Source organism: Megascapheus bottae, chromosome 9 (genome assembly GCF_031878675.1).
Source record: "Megascapheus bottae isolate mThoBot1 chromosome 9, mThoBot2.hap1, whole genome shotgun sequence".
Taxonomy (NCBI): domain Eukaryota; kingdom Metazoa; phylum Chordata; class Mammalia; order Rodentia; family Geomyidae; genus Megascapheus; species Megascapheus bottae.
In genome coordinates this window covers 55,584,972-55,604,425 of record NC_143517.1, presented here as the reverse complement: position 1 = coordinate 55,604,425, position 19,454 = coordinate 55,584,972, and the positions used below count along the sequence as shown (strand labels likewise).

Genomic DNA, 19,454 nt, shown 5'->3' with positions numbered 1-19,454 from the left:
CTTGATCATTCTTATCTATTAATCTCTTCTTGAAGGGGCTTTTAAAGCAGTTTCTTGAACACTCTAATGCCTTGTAGAAATCAGAGCTTCTTCATTCCACAGGCTGGGCTAACCCAGGTGCCCCTCAGTAGATGAATGGATCAACAAAATGTGGTACATATACACATTGAAATTCTATGCTTCCCATCAGAATGACATCTCCCCATCCATAAGGAAATGGAAAGACTTGGAAAAAAATCATATTAAGTGAAGGAAACAGGCTTTAGTTTCTTATAATAATTAGAATATGTCTAGGATGATCCTAGGAGAGGATTCAAATAGCTCAATAGCTATAGATATAGCTATATAAAATAATGCTAATCAAAATGAACTCCAAGATATGAAAATAAGATGTTTTTATTGTTGTTTTTTATTTTTAATGGTTTTAAGACTAGTTTCAAACTGTCATCCAAAAGTTTGGATTTTGATGGTGGTGTTGGGCTTGAGCTCAGAGCCCTGGGCACTGTCCCTGAGTTCTGTTGCTCAAGATTAGTTTTCTACCACTTTTGAACCACAGCTCCATTTCCAGTTTTCTGCTGGTTAATTTGAGATCAGAGTTTCACCGACTTTCTTGACAGGACTGGCTTTGAACCATGATTCTCAAATCTCAGCCTCCCAAGTAGCTAGGATTTCAGCGAGAGCTACCAGTAACCGGATGGATCATTCTTATACACTTTAATCTCACACATTAACTGCCTCTTCAACCTCCTCACCCATACTTCCTTCAGCTCTAACTCCCTCCTCTCCAAGGCTCTATAGGAAGTTTCTACTCTCTGAATGCCAGTTCTTGTTAGTCTTTTTTTGTTTTGTTTTTGTCGGTCATGGGGCTTGAATTTTGGGTCTGGGTGCTGTCCCTGAGCTCCTCAACTATAGCACTCTACCACTTGAGCCACAATGCCACTTTTGTTAGTCTTTTATATAACCTCATCAAGGCCATATTTCCTGTCTATCAAAGGAAGTTCCTATCTGATAAGGAAGTTCAATATGTGAAACAATCTAGGAAGATACCAAACATAGTCAAGCTAAAGAGGTCTACGCTAACATTCTATGCTTGCTTGCTACATACAAGCATAGAATTTTCTGTAGGTAGGGATTTGATGTGAGTAGTTCATTGGAGAAGCAATCCTAGGAAGCAGTAGGAGTCAGGTGAATAAGGAAGTCAACCAAGTAACTGAGCAGATACTCAGGGAGAACGCCATCACTGGGAAGCTGGGGATCCATCCACCCATTAGGAGTTTTACCATATGAGGAGCAGGAAAGCCAAAGCATTTATCCACCAGCTCCACCTCCCCACATCATCACCTGTATAAACTCCTCCCCACTTGGGGCCTGCTCAGGAATGAGCCCCTGGTACCTGGCTGTGCCTTAATATTTTTGTTTGTTGTTTGTACTGGTCCTAGGACTTGAACTGAGGGCCTGCATGCTGTATGTTAGTGAGCTACTCACTTGAGCCATCGCTCCACTTTCAGTTGTTGTTGTTGTTGTTGTTGTTTTTGTGGGTCCTGGGGCTTGAACTAGGCCTGGATGCTGACCCAGAGCTCTTCAGCGCAAGGCTACCATCCTATTGCTGGGCCTGGGCATTGTACCTGAGCTCTTCAGCACAAGGCTACAGACCTACCCTTGAGCCAAGCCCCACTTCCCATTTTCTAGAGGTTAATTGGAAATAAGAGTCTCAGGTCCTTTTGTGCCTGGGCTGGCTTTGAACCTTGATCCTCAGATCTCAGCCTCCTGAGTAGCTAGGATTACAGGCGTGAGCCACTACACCCGGCACCACTTCCAGCTTTTTGGTTAATTGGAGATGAAAGCCTCATGAACTTTCCTGCCCAGACTGGCTTTGAACCACCATTTTTCAGATCTCAGCCTCCTGAGTAGCTAGAATTACGGGCATGAACCACCAGTGCCTGACTGTCCCTTGTTTAAAAAAAAAAAAAAAAACTGTTACAGATGGACAATAAAAGTAGCAAGCCCTACACTGTTGTTTCGAGGACTAAATACACTCAAAAGGGCTACCAGTACACACTAGGCATGCATAAATATCTCTTTTCTCATTGTCTTCTCTTCCATAATCACATGTACACCTCAAAAATCATTCTTTTTTTTTTTTGCCAGTCCTGGGGCTTGAACTCAGGGCCTGAGCACTGTCCTTGGGCTTTCTCAAGGCTAGCACTCTACCAGTTGAACCACAGCACCACTTCCAGCTTTTTCTATGTATGTGGTACCAAGGAATCGTGCAAGCTAGGCAAGCACTCTTACCACTAGGCCAAACTCCCAGCCCCTCAAAATCACTCTTTACTAGCTGAGCCAGCCAAGACCCAGAGAGGTCAACTGGTTTTCCCAAGGTCACATGCTCTATGATACCAATGTACAGGGGCCAAGAGGACTTCATGAGACTCTCAAAGAAGAGCTCCTGAGGGCATTTTAGGAATGCTGGGGAGAAAAATATATAAATAAATAATAAAGTAATAGCTGTCTTCTATTGTTTCTAACAAGTCAAGATTATGATCATGAATATTTTGGCAGGCTTGAAACTATAAAAACCTCCACTGACTAAAAGTAATGGTTTTTCTGTTTCAAAGCAAGGTAGTTGAGATGTTCAAACATCCACACAGACATTATCTGATCTACTTGCACTAAACATAATTTGAAATACATGATTGGAAATATCTCATAAAACAGGCCCCCAAAATGCAATTTGTACATTAGATTACAGTCCTTTGGTCGCCCTTAATACTTCGTACTCAGGATAAAGTACTTCTGGCGTGCAACCTACCAAAATTTATCTTCTTCCTGACAGCTACGAACTTTTTAAAGAACCATCTGGAATTTAAGTGTGGGGTCCAAATTAGCTCTAAGAACTTGAAAGCCTGGACCTATATTTTTACACAGTAAGAAGTTCATTCATTTCCAGAATCTCCCTGATTAGCTGAGCCTACTGGAGAAATAGAATTCCTACTCTTGAGTAGCTGACTGCAGTTCCTCCCCAGACAGCTCAGAGCTGAGGAATCATGTGAAATGAAAGTTGTTGACTAAGTAGATTTTTTTTTAGTAAGTAAAAACCTTTTCTCTTTCTTTCATCTATTAAAAAAAATACCTGAACATTTTGGTTAGAAGTAGGACCATATTAAAAAAATATGGTTTTTGCTACACAACAAGTCCATGAAAGTAAGAGCCTGATACACCTATGCCAGGCTGAAGCCAACTATGTTCCATTTGGAACTGTAAGGGTAAAGCCAGATTTCTAAGATATCTTCAAGAAGGCAGATGTGATCAACGTATTTTAAGGCAACCCATATGTCCCCATCTGTGAGTGATATTCATCTGTATTTCAAGTCAAAATGGACACAAAGAACTGAAAATATAGCTCAGTGGTAAAACTCTTGCCTGACATGTCCATGTTCAAGGCTCTAGGCTTAATCACAAAAAAAAAAATCTTCAAAACAAAATTAACTTTAAGTCAATTTTATTTTAAAACCATATATAAATAGGTCAAATAACATTCAGCCCAAGAGAATTGCAAACTTTTATTTTTACCATGATAGTCCAAAATGACTAATACTTATTGCTGATTCAGCCTACAATACTGTCCCTTTCCAAGCAGCAGCGCTGTCTCCAGAAACACTATATGGGCATCACTTATGGGCATTGGAGAATCACAGAGCCACCGTTCACAGCCCTGCCCAAGAATTGCTTATAGTGTAGCAAGAAACACAGGTAGAATCCAGAAAAGACAAAAGGCTCCAAGTCCACATTTCCACTTTAGTAACATCATCACATTCTAACAAATGAGCCACAGGAATGTTTTAACAATTATATACTATGACTTGATATTATCAAAAGGAAAGATGTGGCTGGGAGTTTAGCTAGTGGTAGAATGCTTACCTAGCATGCACAAAGCCCTGAGTTCAATTCCTTGGTGCCACATAGAAAAAGCCAGAAGTGGTGCTGTGGTTCAAATGGTACAGCGCCAGCCTTGAGAAAGCCCAAGGACAGTGCCCAGACCTTGAATCCAAAAAACAAAAAAAAAAGAAAAAGGAAGGACGTTTGTTTTTATGATCTGCATCACAAAAAATAAATACCCAGGGCATCATTACAAGAACTGGACCTAAGAAGTGGCATTGTGGCTCAAGTGGAAGAGTGCTGAAGTGCTGAGCTGAAACACTCTGGCCCAGGCCCAGAGTTAAAGCCCCACAACCGACCAAAGAAAAAAAGATTCAAACCTAAGGCCTAAGGCATTTTTCAGCTAGGGATAACTCAGTAGTATAGATCTCCAGTTCCTTATTTATATTCATTCATGTTTCTACTCAATTGAATTAAAAGAGAAAAGCCAACTATTCCATAATGTTAGCTGTCCTAAATGAAAGGATGGCTTGTTGTGGTCTAGAATTTTTCCACAGTTCCATGTCCTGATGTCAAGTTTAGTAGTTCTTACTGCTGAACCGATGTACAAATTCTGATAGGGTATAGACAGCTCCCCATCCCACATCAGGATCCATACTGATGAAATCGTCCAGGTTCATTTTGGAGTCTAGAAAAACACATGAAAGAAATGTCTGCTGAAAACACAATTTGGGAGAAAGAGCGAAAAATCAATCCAGGAAACTAAAAGAAGGAGAAATTATTCAAACAGATAGGGATTCAAGATCATTTCTGTGAAACTCTTGTATCAAATGCATGTCAATCTAATGATGACAAAACATCATACTCACTGATATTGTAATTTTGATACGAATTACAATCAATTTTTATACTGCTTCTGGGTGTACAGTCATTTTTACCATGCTATTTCTGCTAATTCCAATTGTATTTTTCATGAAAAATAGAACAATTAATTCTAAAATTTATGTAGAAGTACAAAAAGATGGCAAACAGCTAAAATAGCCTTGAGTAAAAACAACACTGCTGGAAATATCATAATACCTGAAAGTTCAGATTACACCTACAGAGCCACAGAAACAAACTACAATGGGACTGGCTGAAAAACAGTCCTAAGATCAATGGAATAGAAAATCCAAAAAACACACAGCTATAGCCAATTGGATTTTTGACAAAGTCACCAAAAACATATATAAGAGAAAAGACAATTTGTACAACAAATACTGTTGGGAAAACTGAATAAATACATGTAAACAATTGAAAATAGACTCGTATTTCTCATCCCGAATAAAAATTAATTCAAAATAGATCCAAGACCTCAAATTTTGAAACTGCTAGAGGAGAATAAAAGAGAGAACCCTAGAAAATATAGACCAGGGAACACCTTTCTGAACCAGATTTCATTTGCTCAGGAAAGAAAAACAAATCGGATTGCATCAAGTTAAAAAGCATCTACCCAGCAAAAGAAACAATCACCAGAATCTAAAGGAAATCTACACAATGGGAAATGTTTGCCAGCTATTTATTAGTTAAAGCAATAACATTCAGAACATACGATGATTCAAAAATTAAACATCAAAAGAACAATCCATTAATAAATGGACAAATTACCTTAATAGACAGGTCTCAAAATAAGCACACTGGCTACTAAACATATGAAGAAATGCTAAACATTCATGCCATATAGCAAATCAAAACTATACTGAGATTCTCTCATCCCAATCAAAATGACAGTTATCAAGAAAACAAACAATACCAAATGCTAGCAAGAATGGGGAAAGATGAGGAAGCTGTATACACAGTTGGAAGGAATTTGTACAGCCACTCTGGAAATCAGTACCAAGGTTCCTCAAAAACTAAAAATAGAACATGCTATAGTACTCTTGGGCAAATACCATAGGAATGTTAAGTTAGCATACAACTAAGCTATCTGCATACACATGCACACATATTTACAGCAACTAAAATTAAAATAATTTTTGTGGGGCCAGGAGTTTGGCCTGGTGGTAGAATGCCTAGCATGCACGAAGACCCAGGTTCGATTCCTTGGTACCACATACATAGAAAAAGCAGGAAGTGGTGCTGTGGCTCAAATGAGAGAGCTCTAGCCTTGAGAAAGCCCAAGGACAGTGCTTAGGCCCTGAGTTCAAGTGATTCCTTGGCAAAGCCTGGTATTCAACCTCAATACCATCAAAGCAAAAAAAAAAAAAAAAAAAAAAAACCAACAATCAAGAACTGGCAAATAGGCTAACAAGATCATGCTTACTAAATGCCTATCATATGCCAGGTAGCTCTTAGGTATCCACATCTAAAATAAAAATGAAAATGTGTTACTGCTAAAACAACTCCACCCAAACCAGCAAGTCACCTGAGATGATGAGGGCAGACTCAGGAAGCCTTCTCCAAAGGCAGGTGCTTTCCTGGTTCTACTTCCCAGGATGGAAGCAGGTAGTATACCAGAAGCATTCACACCTAATTTATTTAAATTATAAGAGCTTTTCACAGAGAGCCTTAAATCTCACTCTGAACACTTTTCAATGTTCACTCCCTTCAAACAGCTCCACCTTAATGAATAATTAACAGTACTGTCCTAGTTTCCTGGCATTCTCCTTGCTTCCAGAGTACTTCACTAAAGACTGTATAGGAATGTGCCAGGATGATTTCATCAATAAGTAAAATGTTGTAAATGACTTGGAATCAAAAATAATGTTATATCGGGTGCAGTGGTCACACCTGTAATCTTAGCTATGTAGGAGGCTGAGATATGAGGATCAAGGTTCAAAGCCAGCCCAAGCACAAAAGGACCCGAGACTCTTATCTCCAATTAACCCCCCCCCCAAAAAAAACAGGAAGTGAAGCATGGCTCAAGGGTAGGGCAGTAGCACTGAGCTGAAGAGCTCAGGGACAATGCCCAGGCCTAGGGGTAAGGTGGTAGCTTTGAGTTGAAAAGCTCAAGGACAGTGCACAGGCCGAGTTCAAGCCCATGATAAAGTTATAGATGTATATGGATGCCAGGTGGCAGAAATAGGGCTGAACCTTCTTAAATCTCAGGAAATCATCAACTGGATGGCTGTCTAGAATTATGTAATGAATGGGTTGTACAATAAAACTGTTGGCTCTCATTCCCCTCAAATGAAGATGTATTACAAAGTCACCAAAATTACATCTCCCACGTCATGAGGATGCAATGGAAATTTGTCACCTTAACAAAACTCTCTAAGCCCCAGTGATATCCAGCAGAACTTCTAATCAGAGAATTTGCTAGGGCCATGGGTCTGCTACTCAGCTCCTTTTCTCCATGGAGGTCTTAGGCCCTGAAGTCCTATTCTCTATGCCTCAATATCTGAATCTAAGAAACATACAACCTAGCCCTCCCTCTAGACCCATGATTATCCTGGAAGGCACCTGCTCACCTTCAGTTTCAATGCAGGGATAGGGCGGAGGAGGCTCCCTCCAGTTCCCACTAGAGTCTTTCATGTGAGATCGGTCAGAAGCAAAGTTCTTCAAGTAAGAATCTGCACGGACCACTCTAAATTTCCTGCAGATAAATCAACACATGCTTATATGACAGAAAATGTCACCTTAGACATGCTAACTTATTATGTGCACTAATTCCCTATGACAGGCACAAAACTACTCGTGTGTTTTTATGGCCTTATGATCTAATAAAGAAGCTATGGATCCACCTGGCGAATATAATGTAACCCTTCTATTAATTACAATAAAAATATATGAAAAAAAAAAGAAGAAGCTATGAAGCCGGGGTGCCAGTGGCTTACACCTATAATCCTAGCTAGTCAGGATGCTAAGATCTGAGGATCGCAGTTCAAAGCCAACCCAAGCACTAAAAACCCTGAGACTCTTATCTTCAATTAACCACTAGAAAACTAAAAACAAGAAGCTATGGAAGGGGCCGGGAGTTTGGCCTAGTGGTTAAAGTGCTTGCCTAGCATGCATGAAGACCCGGGTTCGATTCCTCGGTACCACATACATAGAAAAAAGCCAGAAGTGGTGCTGAGGCTCAAGTGGTAGAGCTCTAGCCTTGAGAAAGTCCAAGGACAGTGCTCAGGCCCTGAGCTCAAGCCCAGGACTGGCAAAAAAATAAAAATAAAAAATAAAAAGAAGCTATGGAAAATGAAATCCAAAAGCTACAAAGGTACAGAGATAGATATGTTGCCTTTAGTTTCTCAGTTTGCAGCATGGCAATGAGAAGAATCTTCTGATGTTGCTATCACCGTCCTCAATTTTTCTTTTCTTGCAAGTCCTGAAGCTTGTAGTCAGGGTCGGGGCACTGTCCTTGAGCTTCTTTTGCTCAAAGCTAGTGTTCTTCCACCTGAACCACAGTGCCACTTCCAGCTTTTTTCTGCTTATATAGTTCTAAGGAACTGAACCCAGGGCTTCACGCATGCTAGACAAGCATTGTACCCCTATGCCACATTCCCAACCCTCATAGCCCTCCATTTTGACAGCATGAGTCACCGCTCATACAAATACACAAACACACACACACACACACACACACACACACACACACGCTCCCACCACCAAAAACAAGGCTGTGGGAGAAATTCCCAACTTCTTTGCCCCCAAGAAAAAATATACACTCAGTGCTGAAGCCAAGATAAATGATCATTACAAATCAAATGCAAAGGGCAAAACAAAAATCTCTACAGAATCATCCAGGTCTTGCTCAGAAAATCAAGAAATCATTACTGGACTCCCTTACCTCCTAAACTGTGGGTGAATGTCATCATCAGACTTAAGAGCATCTTCGACGTAAGTGTGAAATGGGCAGGGAAATGGCAAGAGTGTGTCGAGATCATAAATGAAGCTCTGTCCTCCACTTGATGTGTGAAGCAAAACAACGTGGTAATCCTGGAAGTAAAAATGTTCAAATTAACTCAGCTCCTTCAGGAGAATGATTTCCAAGGCCCAGGATCAAGGCACAAATGTGACTCAAAACCATCTGGAAGCCCTCCTTAGTAAAAGAAAACAAGCATAAGACCCTAACAACAGACCAATGTCTAGTGGTAGGGAAACAGCTAAACAAATAATAAAAATGTTCATAAGTATTAAACAGGTATCCTTTGACCCAACCATTTTACCACTAGGAAACTATCTTACAGAAACTCCCGGTCGGGGCCGGGAGTTTGGCCTAGTGGTAGAATGCCTGCCTAGCACGCACGAAGACCCGGGTTCGATTCCTCGGTACCACATACAAAGAAAAAAAAGCCAGAAGGGGTGCAGTGGCTCAGGGTAGAACACTAGCCTTGAAGAAAGTCCAAGGACAGTGCTCAGGCCCTGAACTCAAGCCCAGGACTAGCAAAAAAAAAAAAAGAAAAGATATGGTCATAAGGATGTAAAGGGGTGTGTATGTGTGTGTACAAGGAAAATCTCTGAAGCATTGTTAATAGTGGCAAAAATTCTGAACCATTCCAAAGTCTATCATGAGATGAAATGGTACAAAAATGATACAAAAATTAAAATTAAAATTATAAGTCATATTATAGGAAACTATGCAGCCACCAAAAATAGGTAACTTTTGTGGAAAATGGCAAAAAATTTTAGTAGCTGGATGGCAAAAGCAAACTGCAGAGCATAGAAGTATTGAATTTGGGTATTTGGGGATTTTGGAGGTAGTAGAACCTGAGTTCAGGGCCTCTTGCTTGAGCCATGTACCCAGCCATACATACTTTCTAAAATTACCTATTTATAGACACACATGAGCTCTCAGAAATCAAAAACTGAGTCTAAGTGGGGTGGGGGGGCCTCCTGCTCATTGGGGGTGTGCCTTGAAGAGGATATTAGGACTCCGGTCCCTTCCTCTTCCTCTCTCTCTCCCAGGCCATGAGGGAAGCAGCTGTGCTCTAACAAAGCTCCCACTACAATGTGCTACCTTGCCACAGGCCCAAAAGCAATGGGAGCCAACCAATCATAGACTGAAGCCTCTAAAATGGGGAGCCAAAAATCAAACTTTCCTCAGACCAGTGGCTCATGCCTATAATCCCAGCTACTCATGAAGCAGAAATCAAAGAATCATAGTTTGAGGCCAGCCCAAGAAAAAAGTCAGTGAGACCTCAACAAATAAGATAGTGGTGGTGCATACCTATGGTTTTAGCTACATGGAAGATAAAAGGTTCAAGCCTAACTCAGGAAAAAACACAGACCCTAAGTGAAAAACAGCCAGAGCAAAAAATGGTTAAGGGCATGACTCAAGTAGTAGAGTACCTGCCTAGCAAACCCAAGGCTGAGTTCAAATCCCAGTGTGGAAGGCAAGAGACTTTCTTCTAAGTTGATTTATCTCCAGTATTTTTATAGTGGCAGAAAGCTTACTAACCCTCCAAATTATGAACAAAGGAAACTTCTTGAAGTTAGTAAGGAGAGATAACATTAGTTTCTAGTTTGTATAGCTTTTTAATTAAAAAAATTTTTTTTCAAAATTCAAAATGGAGCTGAGAGCCAGTGGCTCACACCTGTAATCCTAGTCTCTTAGGAGGCAAAGATCTGAAGATCATGGTTCAAACCCAGCTAAGGCAGGAAAACCTATAAGACTCTTTATCTTCAATTAGCTACCAAAAAATAAAGCCAGGGGCCGGGAGTTTGGCCTAGTGGTAGAGTGCTTGCTTAGCATGCACGAAGACGCGGGTTCAATCCTTTGGTACCAAATACTTAGAAAAAGCCAGAAGTGGTGCTGAGGTTCAAGTGGTAGAGCTCTAGCCCTGAGAAAAATCCAAGGACAGTGCTCAGGCCCTGAGCTTAAGTCCAGGACTGGAAAAAAAAAAAAAAAAAAGAAGAAGAAGAAGAAAAGAAAAGAAAAAATAAAGCCAGAAGTAGAACTGTAGCTCAAGTGGCTTGAGCTCAGGGACAGAAAACAGGCCCCAAGTTCAAGCCCCAAGAATGTCACAAAACAAATTAAAAGTCAACTTCTCTAGCCTCATGTATAGCCTCTCAGTCCGCTCATGAAGGGGGAAGGGTAAAAACAGCTTCCACCCCAGCTCAGTGCAACACAGATGTCACCATCACTCTTCCAAGAAACAAGGAACTGCCACCATCAGCTAAGAGCCTGAAAGATTATCAAAGGACATATATGCAGGCTGGTACTTCAATCCCTCTGGAGAAAACTGCTCACAGAGCACACCAAAATAGCTTCTCAATCTGACCACCTCTGTACCACCACCTCACGTGCTTTAGCACCTCCACATTAAGAAAGCACTCTGCAGAAGAGTTTTCACTTGAGCCTGCAAAGCTTTCCCTGTGGGAAAAGGCAAGAAAGATAACTAAGACTAGAAAGGCTGCATGTTCAGAGCCTGTGTGCTTCCAGGGCTGCAGCCCCATCTTCTTAAAGCAGAAATAGCATCAGAAATGACTTATACTCCCTGAAGTCCTTTTCCTTTAGATAAATAAGCTAAGAGCTGCTGCCCCTCTAATGGTCTTCTTCCTGCCACTGGACCTGCTTCCTCAATCACTGTGACTTTCACCCTGTGACCTCACTCATTTCAAATCCAGGTCTTTCTTCTCCAAGACACTTTTTCTAATCTTTCCTGCTCCCTGCCAGAAGTAATCTCTACCTCATCTAAAATCGGTTGCTCTCATATCACTTTCCATTTATTGTACAGTGTGTTTTTGTTTTTTGTTTGTGCTGGTACTAGGGCTTGAACTCAAGGCCTAGGTGTTGTCCCTTAGCTTTTTCACTCGAGGCTGATGCTGTACTTGAGCCACACTCTCTTCCAGCTTTCTGGTGGTTAAATGAAGACAAACATCTCATGAACTTTCCTGCCTGGGCTGGCTTTACGCTGCGATCCTCAGATATCAGCTTCCTAAGTAGCTAGGATTAGACTTGAGCCACTGGAGCCTAGCTTTATAATTTTGTTTTTGTTTTTGGTTCTAAGTAAATAATCCTTACTATGATAAGAGACTACTACCTTATATGGAATACAAGTAATCTCAAAAGATACATGTATTAATCATTTTCATAGGCATTCCCCGCTGGTTCTCACGTCTGCTTCACCAGAGCTCATAGACCACCCCGGGACCACAGGAACAAGGCATCAGAGGCTCTTGGAGCGGTTCTCTTACCCAGATCACAGGTCCATTCCCAGGTCTAGCTTGCTGTCTCCAGATAGGAATCTACAAAATACAGCACATCTGTGAGCATCACTTAAACTACTTCTAGATTCTTCATGCCACACACAGGAGAAAAACTACAGTTTTTCAGACAATTATAATAAAAACACGATATTAGAACAAATCTGCTGAGTGCTAGAGGCTCATGCCTATAATCCTAGCTACACAGGAGCCTGAGATCTGAGGATCACAAATCAAAGCCAGCCCAGGCACAGAAGTTCGTGAGATTCTTATCGCCAATTATCCACCAGAAAACCGAAAGTGGCATTGTGGCTCAAAGTAGTAAAGTGCTGAAGAGCTCAGGGACAGAGACCAGGCCCAGAGTTCAAGTACCATGACTGATTAAAGAAGAAAAATCTATTTTTTTTTGCCAGTCCTGGGGTTTGAACTCAGGGCCTGGGCACTGTCCTTGGACACTTTTTCCTGGAAGCTAGCACTCTGCCACTTGAGCCACAGCACTACTTCTGGCTTTTTCTGTGTACTGAGGAATCAAACCCAGGGTTTATTACATGCTAGGTGAGCACTTTACCACTAGGCTACACTCCTGGCCCATAAATCTAAATCTTTTAAAGTGTAAGCATTATCAACATGAATGTTCAGAAGAGCTCAAACCACAATTCTCTGAGTAGCTAGGATTATAGGTATGTATTAGCACCCTTGGTCAACACTATAATTTCCAAAGAATAGTTAAAACATTAATAAATCCAAGATGCATATAGTTTCTGACTTCATACTAAATCTTTCTTGAGGTTTTTGTTATTACTTTAGCATTTTGCAAAGCTACAGATTGAATCCACAATCTCATTCATGCTAGATAAGCGCTGTACCCCAAAACTGCATCCCAGTCTCATTTTCTTTCTGCAATCAATGACTTACCAACTTACCATCTTCCTCTCATTTGATATGAAGACAGCATAGCATTCTTCTAAAGGATACTGTTCATGGGTTTTGATGTATTCACAGAGCTTCCAAATATTTTCCTCACTGAAATAAAACAACTGCTAGCATAACTAAAAGTAAATATTCTGTGTCTTTCAAAATTTGAACTGAAGAGTGATGACATTTAATCAGGCACTAGTTGCTCACGCCAATAATGCTAGATACTCAAGAATCTGAGATCTGGGGGGTCACAGCTCAAAGCCAGCCTCAGTAGGAAAGTCCATGGGACTCTTATCTCCAATTAACTGTCCCAAAAAAGCTAGAAGTGGAGCTATGGCTAAAGTGGTAGAGTGATAGCCTTGAGGAGGGGGGCGGTGAGAAAGAAAAAGAAAAGAAAAAAGCTCAAGGACTGGCATGGCACCAAAAAAATTTTTTTTGCCAGTTGTAGGGCTTGAACTGAGGGCCTGAGCACTGTCCTTGAACTTTTTCTCAAGGCTAGAGCTCTACCACTTGAGGCACAACACGATTTCCAGCTTTTTTCTATGTATGTGGTACCGAGAAATCGAACCCGGGTCTTCATGCATGCTAGGTAAGCACTTTACTACTAGGCCAAACTCCCAACCCCCTAAAAAAAATTTTTTAAAGAATGATGACACTAATAAAAATTAAGGGGCCAGGAGCATAGCGCTGGGCAAAACGTGTCCAAAGAGAGTGCGCAGGCCCTGAGTTTAAGCCCCAGTACTGGCAAAAAAAAAAAAAAATTAACAGTTGGCTCAAGGGTGTAGCAGCAATAGTAGGGCATCTGCCTATTGTTCAAATCACAATATGACCCCACACAAAAAAAATCATTGTTAAAGACCTGAAACATCTTCTCATCCAATCAACCTGCTAGCTGACCTGTACTATGAGCACAGATCTTTCCAGACACACAGCTCCTCCCCCTTCTCAAAGCAGTGCTTGTGGAGGAAGACAGTTTAGACACAGAATGCTATTCCAAGATTCTAGAAGCTTTGGGGAAGATGAGATAACAGCAGAATTTCCAAGTGGGCCACAAACAAGGGAAATAAGATATCCTGAACCTCCCGGCATCTCTGAGCATCTGTTGTCTACTCTATAAAATGTACATTCTCTCAGAATATTGTGGATATACTCAATAAACCTTGATTTACAGGATTAATAAGCCTTGTGTGATTAACATTAGTTCCTTGCTCACCTCAACAGGTAGGATGGATGTTCTGAGAGGAAGGCTCCTGAATAGAAAGGTCAGGAAATGTTGTATGATATTCTACAGGAAGTTCTGGGGTTTCCCCCAAGTCCTCCCAGTAAGTAAGAGATATCAGATTCTAATTCTGAGAAAATATCTGTGTCTTTCTGGCCCATAAATATCATCAAGAGCCTATGAAACACTGTACTAAGTACATGGATGGAGGATCTGGCAAATTCAAGCTTAAGAGTAAGAGGCATACAGGTCCAAACACCAAATCTTCTAGAAGGTTTCCAAAGATTCACACAGAAAGCAGAAAGGAGCCAGGTGTCATGCTGCTCAAGCTGCTAGTCCTAGCTACTCAAAAGGCTGAGGTCTGAAAATCACAGTTCAAAGACAGCCTGAGTAGGAAAGTCTATGAGACTCTTCTCTGTAATTAACCACAAAAAAAAAAAAAAACTGGAAGTAAAGCTATGGCAAGTGGTAGACTGCCAGCTATGAATGAAAAAGCTACACTCCCCGCCCTGTACATGGTTTGGGCCAAGCAGAAAATTAATTTCAAGAACAAATATGTGCACGTGTACTATGCAGTTCAATTGATAAGTTCACAGTCGGTAACCATTGTCATTCAGTTGTGTGTAAATCATTATGAAAGCTGCTGTTTCCCAGAACTTAAGTCTGTGAAGATATGCTTCTAAAATAAAGCAAACGATCCCAGGCACAGTGGTTTGTTCTTATTAATCCTTAGGGCTAGAGTGGTGACAGGGAAGACCAGAGCTTGAGGTCAGGCAAGGCAAAAGGTTTATAAGATCCTATATCAACTAATAAGTTGGTTATTAGGCCTGGACTGTGGCCTAGTGACAGAGTGCTTGATTCCTCAGTAGCACATACACATACACAAAAGCCAGAAGTGGTGCTGTGGCTCAATTGGTAGAATGCTAGCCTTGAGAAAGCTCAAGGATAGCCCCAGGCCCTGAGTTTAAGCCCCAGGACTGACCAAAAATAATAATAATAATAATAATATATAATAATAATAAGCTGGGTATGGTAGCATATATCATCTCAGCCATGCAGGAGGCAAAAAACAGGATTACAGTCTGTGTCAACTTGGGCTGAAAAAAACCCCGACAAGACCTTGTTCAAAAAATATGTAAAGTAGTCTGGTGCTGCTGACCCAAGCCTGGGATACTAACTATTCATGAGGCTGAGATCTGAAGATGGAGGTTTGAAGAAAGCCCCAGCAGAAAAGCCCCTAGGACTTATGTCTCCAATTAACCACCAAAAGCCAAAAATGGAGCTATAGCTAAAGTGGTAGAGTGCTAGCCTTGAGCACAAAAGTTCAGGGCGAAGGAAGGAAGGGAGGGAGGGAGGAAGGGGAGGGGAGGGGAGGGGAGGGGAGGGGAGGGGAGAAAAGAGAGAAGCAAGCAAGAAGGGCCGAGTACAAGACTGAAGTTGCGAGTACCTGTTTAGCAGGGACAAGGTCCTGAACTTATACTCTATATGGATAAATAATTAAATAATAAATAAATACATGCAAATTGTGCTCCCTGAAACAAAAGTTAATGTGCTTACTTTTAAGTAATAAAATGAAAATTTGAGATTTGTTGAAAGGTGGTGCGTCTTAGCAGAAGATGGATGCTAAAAGGATGCTTCTGCTCTTCTGCTAGGCCTTCCTCTAATATCCAAAAGGCTTCAATCCTTTCTCTTCAGATCTCTATTCCTTAAATATCCTCATATGAAAACAATGAATCATCATCTTTTCCTCTGCCCTATTTGTCTCATGTCCTTATCTTACCAAACATGGTTTACTTGATTTTGTCTGTTTTTTCCCCCACCAAAATGTAAGAGCCATGAGATCTGACCTGGGATTTCTGTCTGTTTTGTTTCTGATATGTGCCAGTACTGGTGCTTGAACTCAGGGCCTCACTGTCTCACTCTGCTTTCATCCAGCTCATGGCTGGTGCTCTGTCACACCTCCACTTCCAGCTTTTTGATGGATCACTGGAGACAGTCTATCTGAGACTTGTCTCCTTATGCTAGCTTTGACCCTGGATGTTCAGATTCAGACTCCTAAAGAACTACAGCAGTGGCTCAAGCCCGTAATCCTGGCTACTCAGGACATTGAGTCTGAGGATCACAGTTCAAAAGCGGGCCAGGCACTAAAGTCCATGAGATTCTTACTTCCAATTAACCACCAGAAAACCAGAAATAGCAGTGGCTCAAGGGGTAGGGCAGTAGCCTTGAGATGAAGAGCTCAGGGACAACACCCAGGCCCAGAGTTCAAGTCCCATGATCGACCAAAAAAAAAAGAGGGAACTAGAGTTATAGGCATGAGGCACCAGTACCCAGGTTTAGAAATGTTCCCACCCCTTTGGTAGGCCTCATCTTTTTTGTTTGCTTGTCAGTTCTGGAGCTTAAACTCAGGACTTGGGCACTGCCCTTGAGCTTTTTCACTCAAGGCTTAGTGCCTTTGAGTCACAACTCCACTTTTCTGGAGATGCAAGTCTCAAGTACTTTTCTGCCCTACTGGCTTTCAACTGCAATCCTCAGATCTCAGCCTTCTTGAATAGCTAGGTTTACAGGCATGAGCCAACAGCACCCAGCCCTTACAACTTTTATTTGCTACAAGGTCTTTGTTATACTAAAAATGTCCCAAGTCTGTCATAGCTGACAAGGACAGCAGTGATATGCCTGGTAGAAATCACATTCCTGGCACCAACAGTCTCCTAAGATTTAATTTTTCGCAGGAATGTATAAGCAACAGACTCAAAGAGAAGCATCTGGCTGGATCTAAGTTAAAAGGCAACCTTCTGACCCTGATAGAAGGCAACCAGACCTTCAAAAAAAAAAAAAAAAGATCATCCCAGGATGTTTAAGAAAGGAACAGGAACCAACTCACCACTACAATTAGCAAAAGAAGTCCAAATCAGTCACACTGACCTCAAGTTGCCCTTCCATTGATAAATTATCACATTGTGGTAGGGGTGGGGGTGTTAGGGAAGGGCAGTGCCTGTACTGTGGACTGAACTCAGGACCTGGGCACTATTTCCCTTAGCTTTTTTTTTTTTTTTTTTGTCAGTCCTGGGCTTGAGCTGAGGGCCTGAGCACTGTCCTTGGACTTTCTCAAGGCTAGAGCTCTACCACTTGAGCCTCAGCACCACTTCCGGCTTTTTTCTATGTATGTGGTACCAAGGAATCGAACCCGGGTCTTCGTGCATGCTAGGCAAGCACTTTAACCACTAGGCCAAACTCCCGGCCTCCCTTAGCTTTTTCTACTCAAGGATGACCCACTTCTGGCTTCCTGGTGGGTGACTGGAGATAAGAGCCTCCCAGACTTCCCTATTTGGCCTGGATTTGCACCTTGATCCTCCCTGAGGTCGTCTTAACCCCCAGTAAGCTTCTCATAGTTGCTTCTGGAACATCTCCAGAGCAAATAGGATTTAGCGATCTCACACAATCCAACTGTCAAGACAGTGTGGATGGAAAAGGCAGCGTGCTCGGGCTGGAATCTCTACAAACTTCCGCTTACATGTCAACAAAACAAAAACCCCACAGAAAAGCGTCACAGATCTCTATGAGATGACCTGCTCTCCTCTTGTGTATTCTTATTTCTCTTAGTAAAAACTTTTACAATTCTTAATTGTGCCACAACTTTCTCCTTGCCTGAATTCTTCTGTAGCCTGACACCCAGCTGAACAGACCCCCCCCCCACCACCACCACCCCACCCCCGCCCATAACCACCGCCTCTGGGGCCTGGAGGGCCTCGTCGAGTGACTGGAGGGAAGTTAACGCAGACTCTCAGGTGCCTCCGATCTCTTCCAGATTTAGCTGGACCTGCACGCCAGTCCTTGTGTGGAAAGCAGCTGCTTTAAGGTTTCCAGCCCTTACCAACCCAATTCGCCTTCCTCGCCTCCAAGCCCAGGGACCGGCCACGCAAGTCCAGCCGAAAGGCACCAGGCGGAGTCAGGGAGCGCGCCACCGCACCCGGCCCCAGGCCGCCCCGCAGCCCACGCTCCGCGGCGGAGACCCGGCTCGCGTCCGCGCCCCTCCCTCCCACGAATCGCTACAGCAGGCCTGGAACGGGGCCGGGAGGAGGCGGTGCTCCGCGGGCCGCGCGCCGCATCGGCGCACGCCGGGCGTCTGCGCCCGCGTCCTCACCAATAGCAGCTGCTGTAGACACAGGCCTCCCTCGTGGGGCAGGCCGGCTGGTAGCGCACGGCCGTGGCACCGGTGGGGCCGTCCCCCTCCATGGCCCGGGCCAGGGACTCCCTGACGCCACCGGCGAGAAGAAGTAGCCAACCGGCCACAGTGGGCACGGGTTCAAGGGGCAGAGTGGGCGGAGCTTGCGGCAGCGGAGGCAGTTTCCGAATGGCTGGGCGCAAGACATAGTGGGCGGGAACTGGGCGGGGCGAGCGGCGCCCTTGGGAAGCGCGAGGACCTCTGGAGGGGGCGGCGCCAGTCTCCGGTGGGCGTGGCCTGATGCGAGTTCTGCGTAGGCGGAGCACGCTGATGTGGGTGGAGCCTGAGGTGGCAGGGGCGGGCCGCGTGGTACTAGGGGCGGAGCCATCGTGACGGGTGGATAACTGTGGTTCCGGAGCCTGGGCCCCGGCAAGAATTAGGGTGGGAAGACTGAGCCAGAGCGTCTCACCCAATGGCGTTACTGTGTGAGCCCCCGACATGGAGAAAACAGATGAGACACTAAAATAAGAGGAGCTGTGGGCGGAAAACGAAGCTGTAGCACTCAGCCTGAAGTCTGCAGGAGCCCGGAAAAGAGGAGAGAAAGAGGTTGCTAAGTCCAAATAGAAATGCACTAGGGATCGCATTTCAAATCTTGCTATTTTTTTTAACTTTTTAAAAATTTGGCGTTCTGTACACATTGGGTGGGAAAGAGCTACTGAACTCGATAGTAAGGGGGAAAAGGTTAAAAAGTTTTGTGTTAATCATTTATTTGCTGGTATGCTGAAAGGGAACAAATGATGTTGAGATCTTTGACTTCACACTTCATAACCTTTTGAACTGTCTGTGTTTGCAGTGAACACATGTAACTGCCCGTTATAAAAAGTGAAATTCTTAAATTGTTTTATAGGCCACCCACAGTCAGGTTCTCCAACCTCACTAGTCCTCAATCCCATAAATTATAAACACTCACCTATGTCCAAATACACCCTTGACAGAGGGAGTCTGAACTCCTTTCAAGTTTGTCCTTCCTTAGGTACTTTTCCTCAGCTTTTGGATACAATTGTCTTTTTGTCGTGGTCAATTCTTGTTCTTTTAAGTTTTGACAGCACCAAGGTACCAGGGATGAAACTCTAAGCCTATTGCTTGCTAGGCAAA

The 19,454-nt window shown here is 42.9% G+C and overlaps 2 protein-coding genes across 2 annotated transcripts in view; one reads left to right on the top strand and one right to left on the bottom strand.

Annotated features, from left to right (window-relative positions):
* Positions 1 to 3,509: 3,509 nt before the first annotated feature.
* On the bottom strand, positions 3,510 to 18,435 carry Ntaq1 (N-terminal glutamine amidase 1). Its single transcript, XM_090339339.1, has 6 exons — positions 18,279 to 18,435; positions 12,921 to 13,020; positions 11,989 to 12,039; positions 8,639 to 8,787; positions 7,326 to 7,450; positions 3,510 to 4,564 (listed from the first exon to the last, which is right to left on the bottom strand). The coding sequence occupies exons 1-6, from the start codon at positions 18,368 to 18,370 to the stop codon at positions 4,455 to 4,457; spliced, it is 627 nt and encodes a 208-aa protein (XP_090195465.1). The 5' UTR covers positions 18,371 to 18,435; the 3' UTR covers positions 3,510 to 4,454.
* A 263-nt stretch (positions 18,436 to 18,698) lies between these two features.
* The window catches only part of Atad2 (ATPase family AAA domain containing 2), a 57,950-nt gene continuing 57,194 nt past the window's right edge, over positions 18,699 to 19,454 (top strand). Inside the window, exon 1 of the mRNA XM_090339341.1 lies at positions 18,699 to 18,905. The gene's annotated coding sequence lies outside the window, so the exon portion shown is untranslated. The remainder of the gene's footprint in view (positions 18,906 to 19,454) is intronic.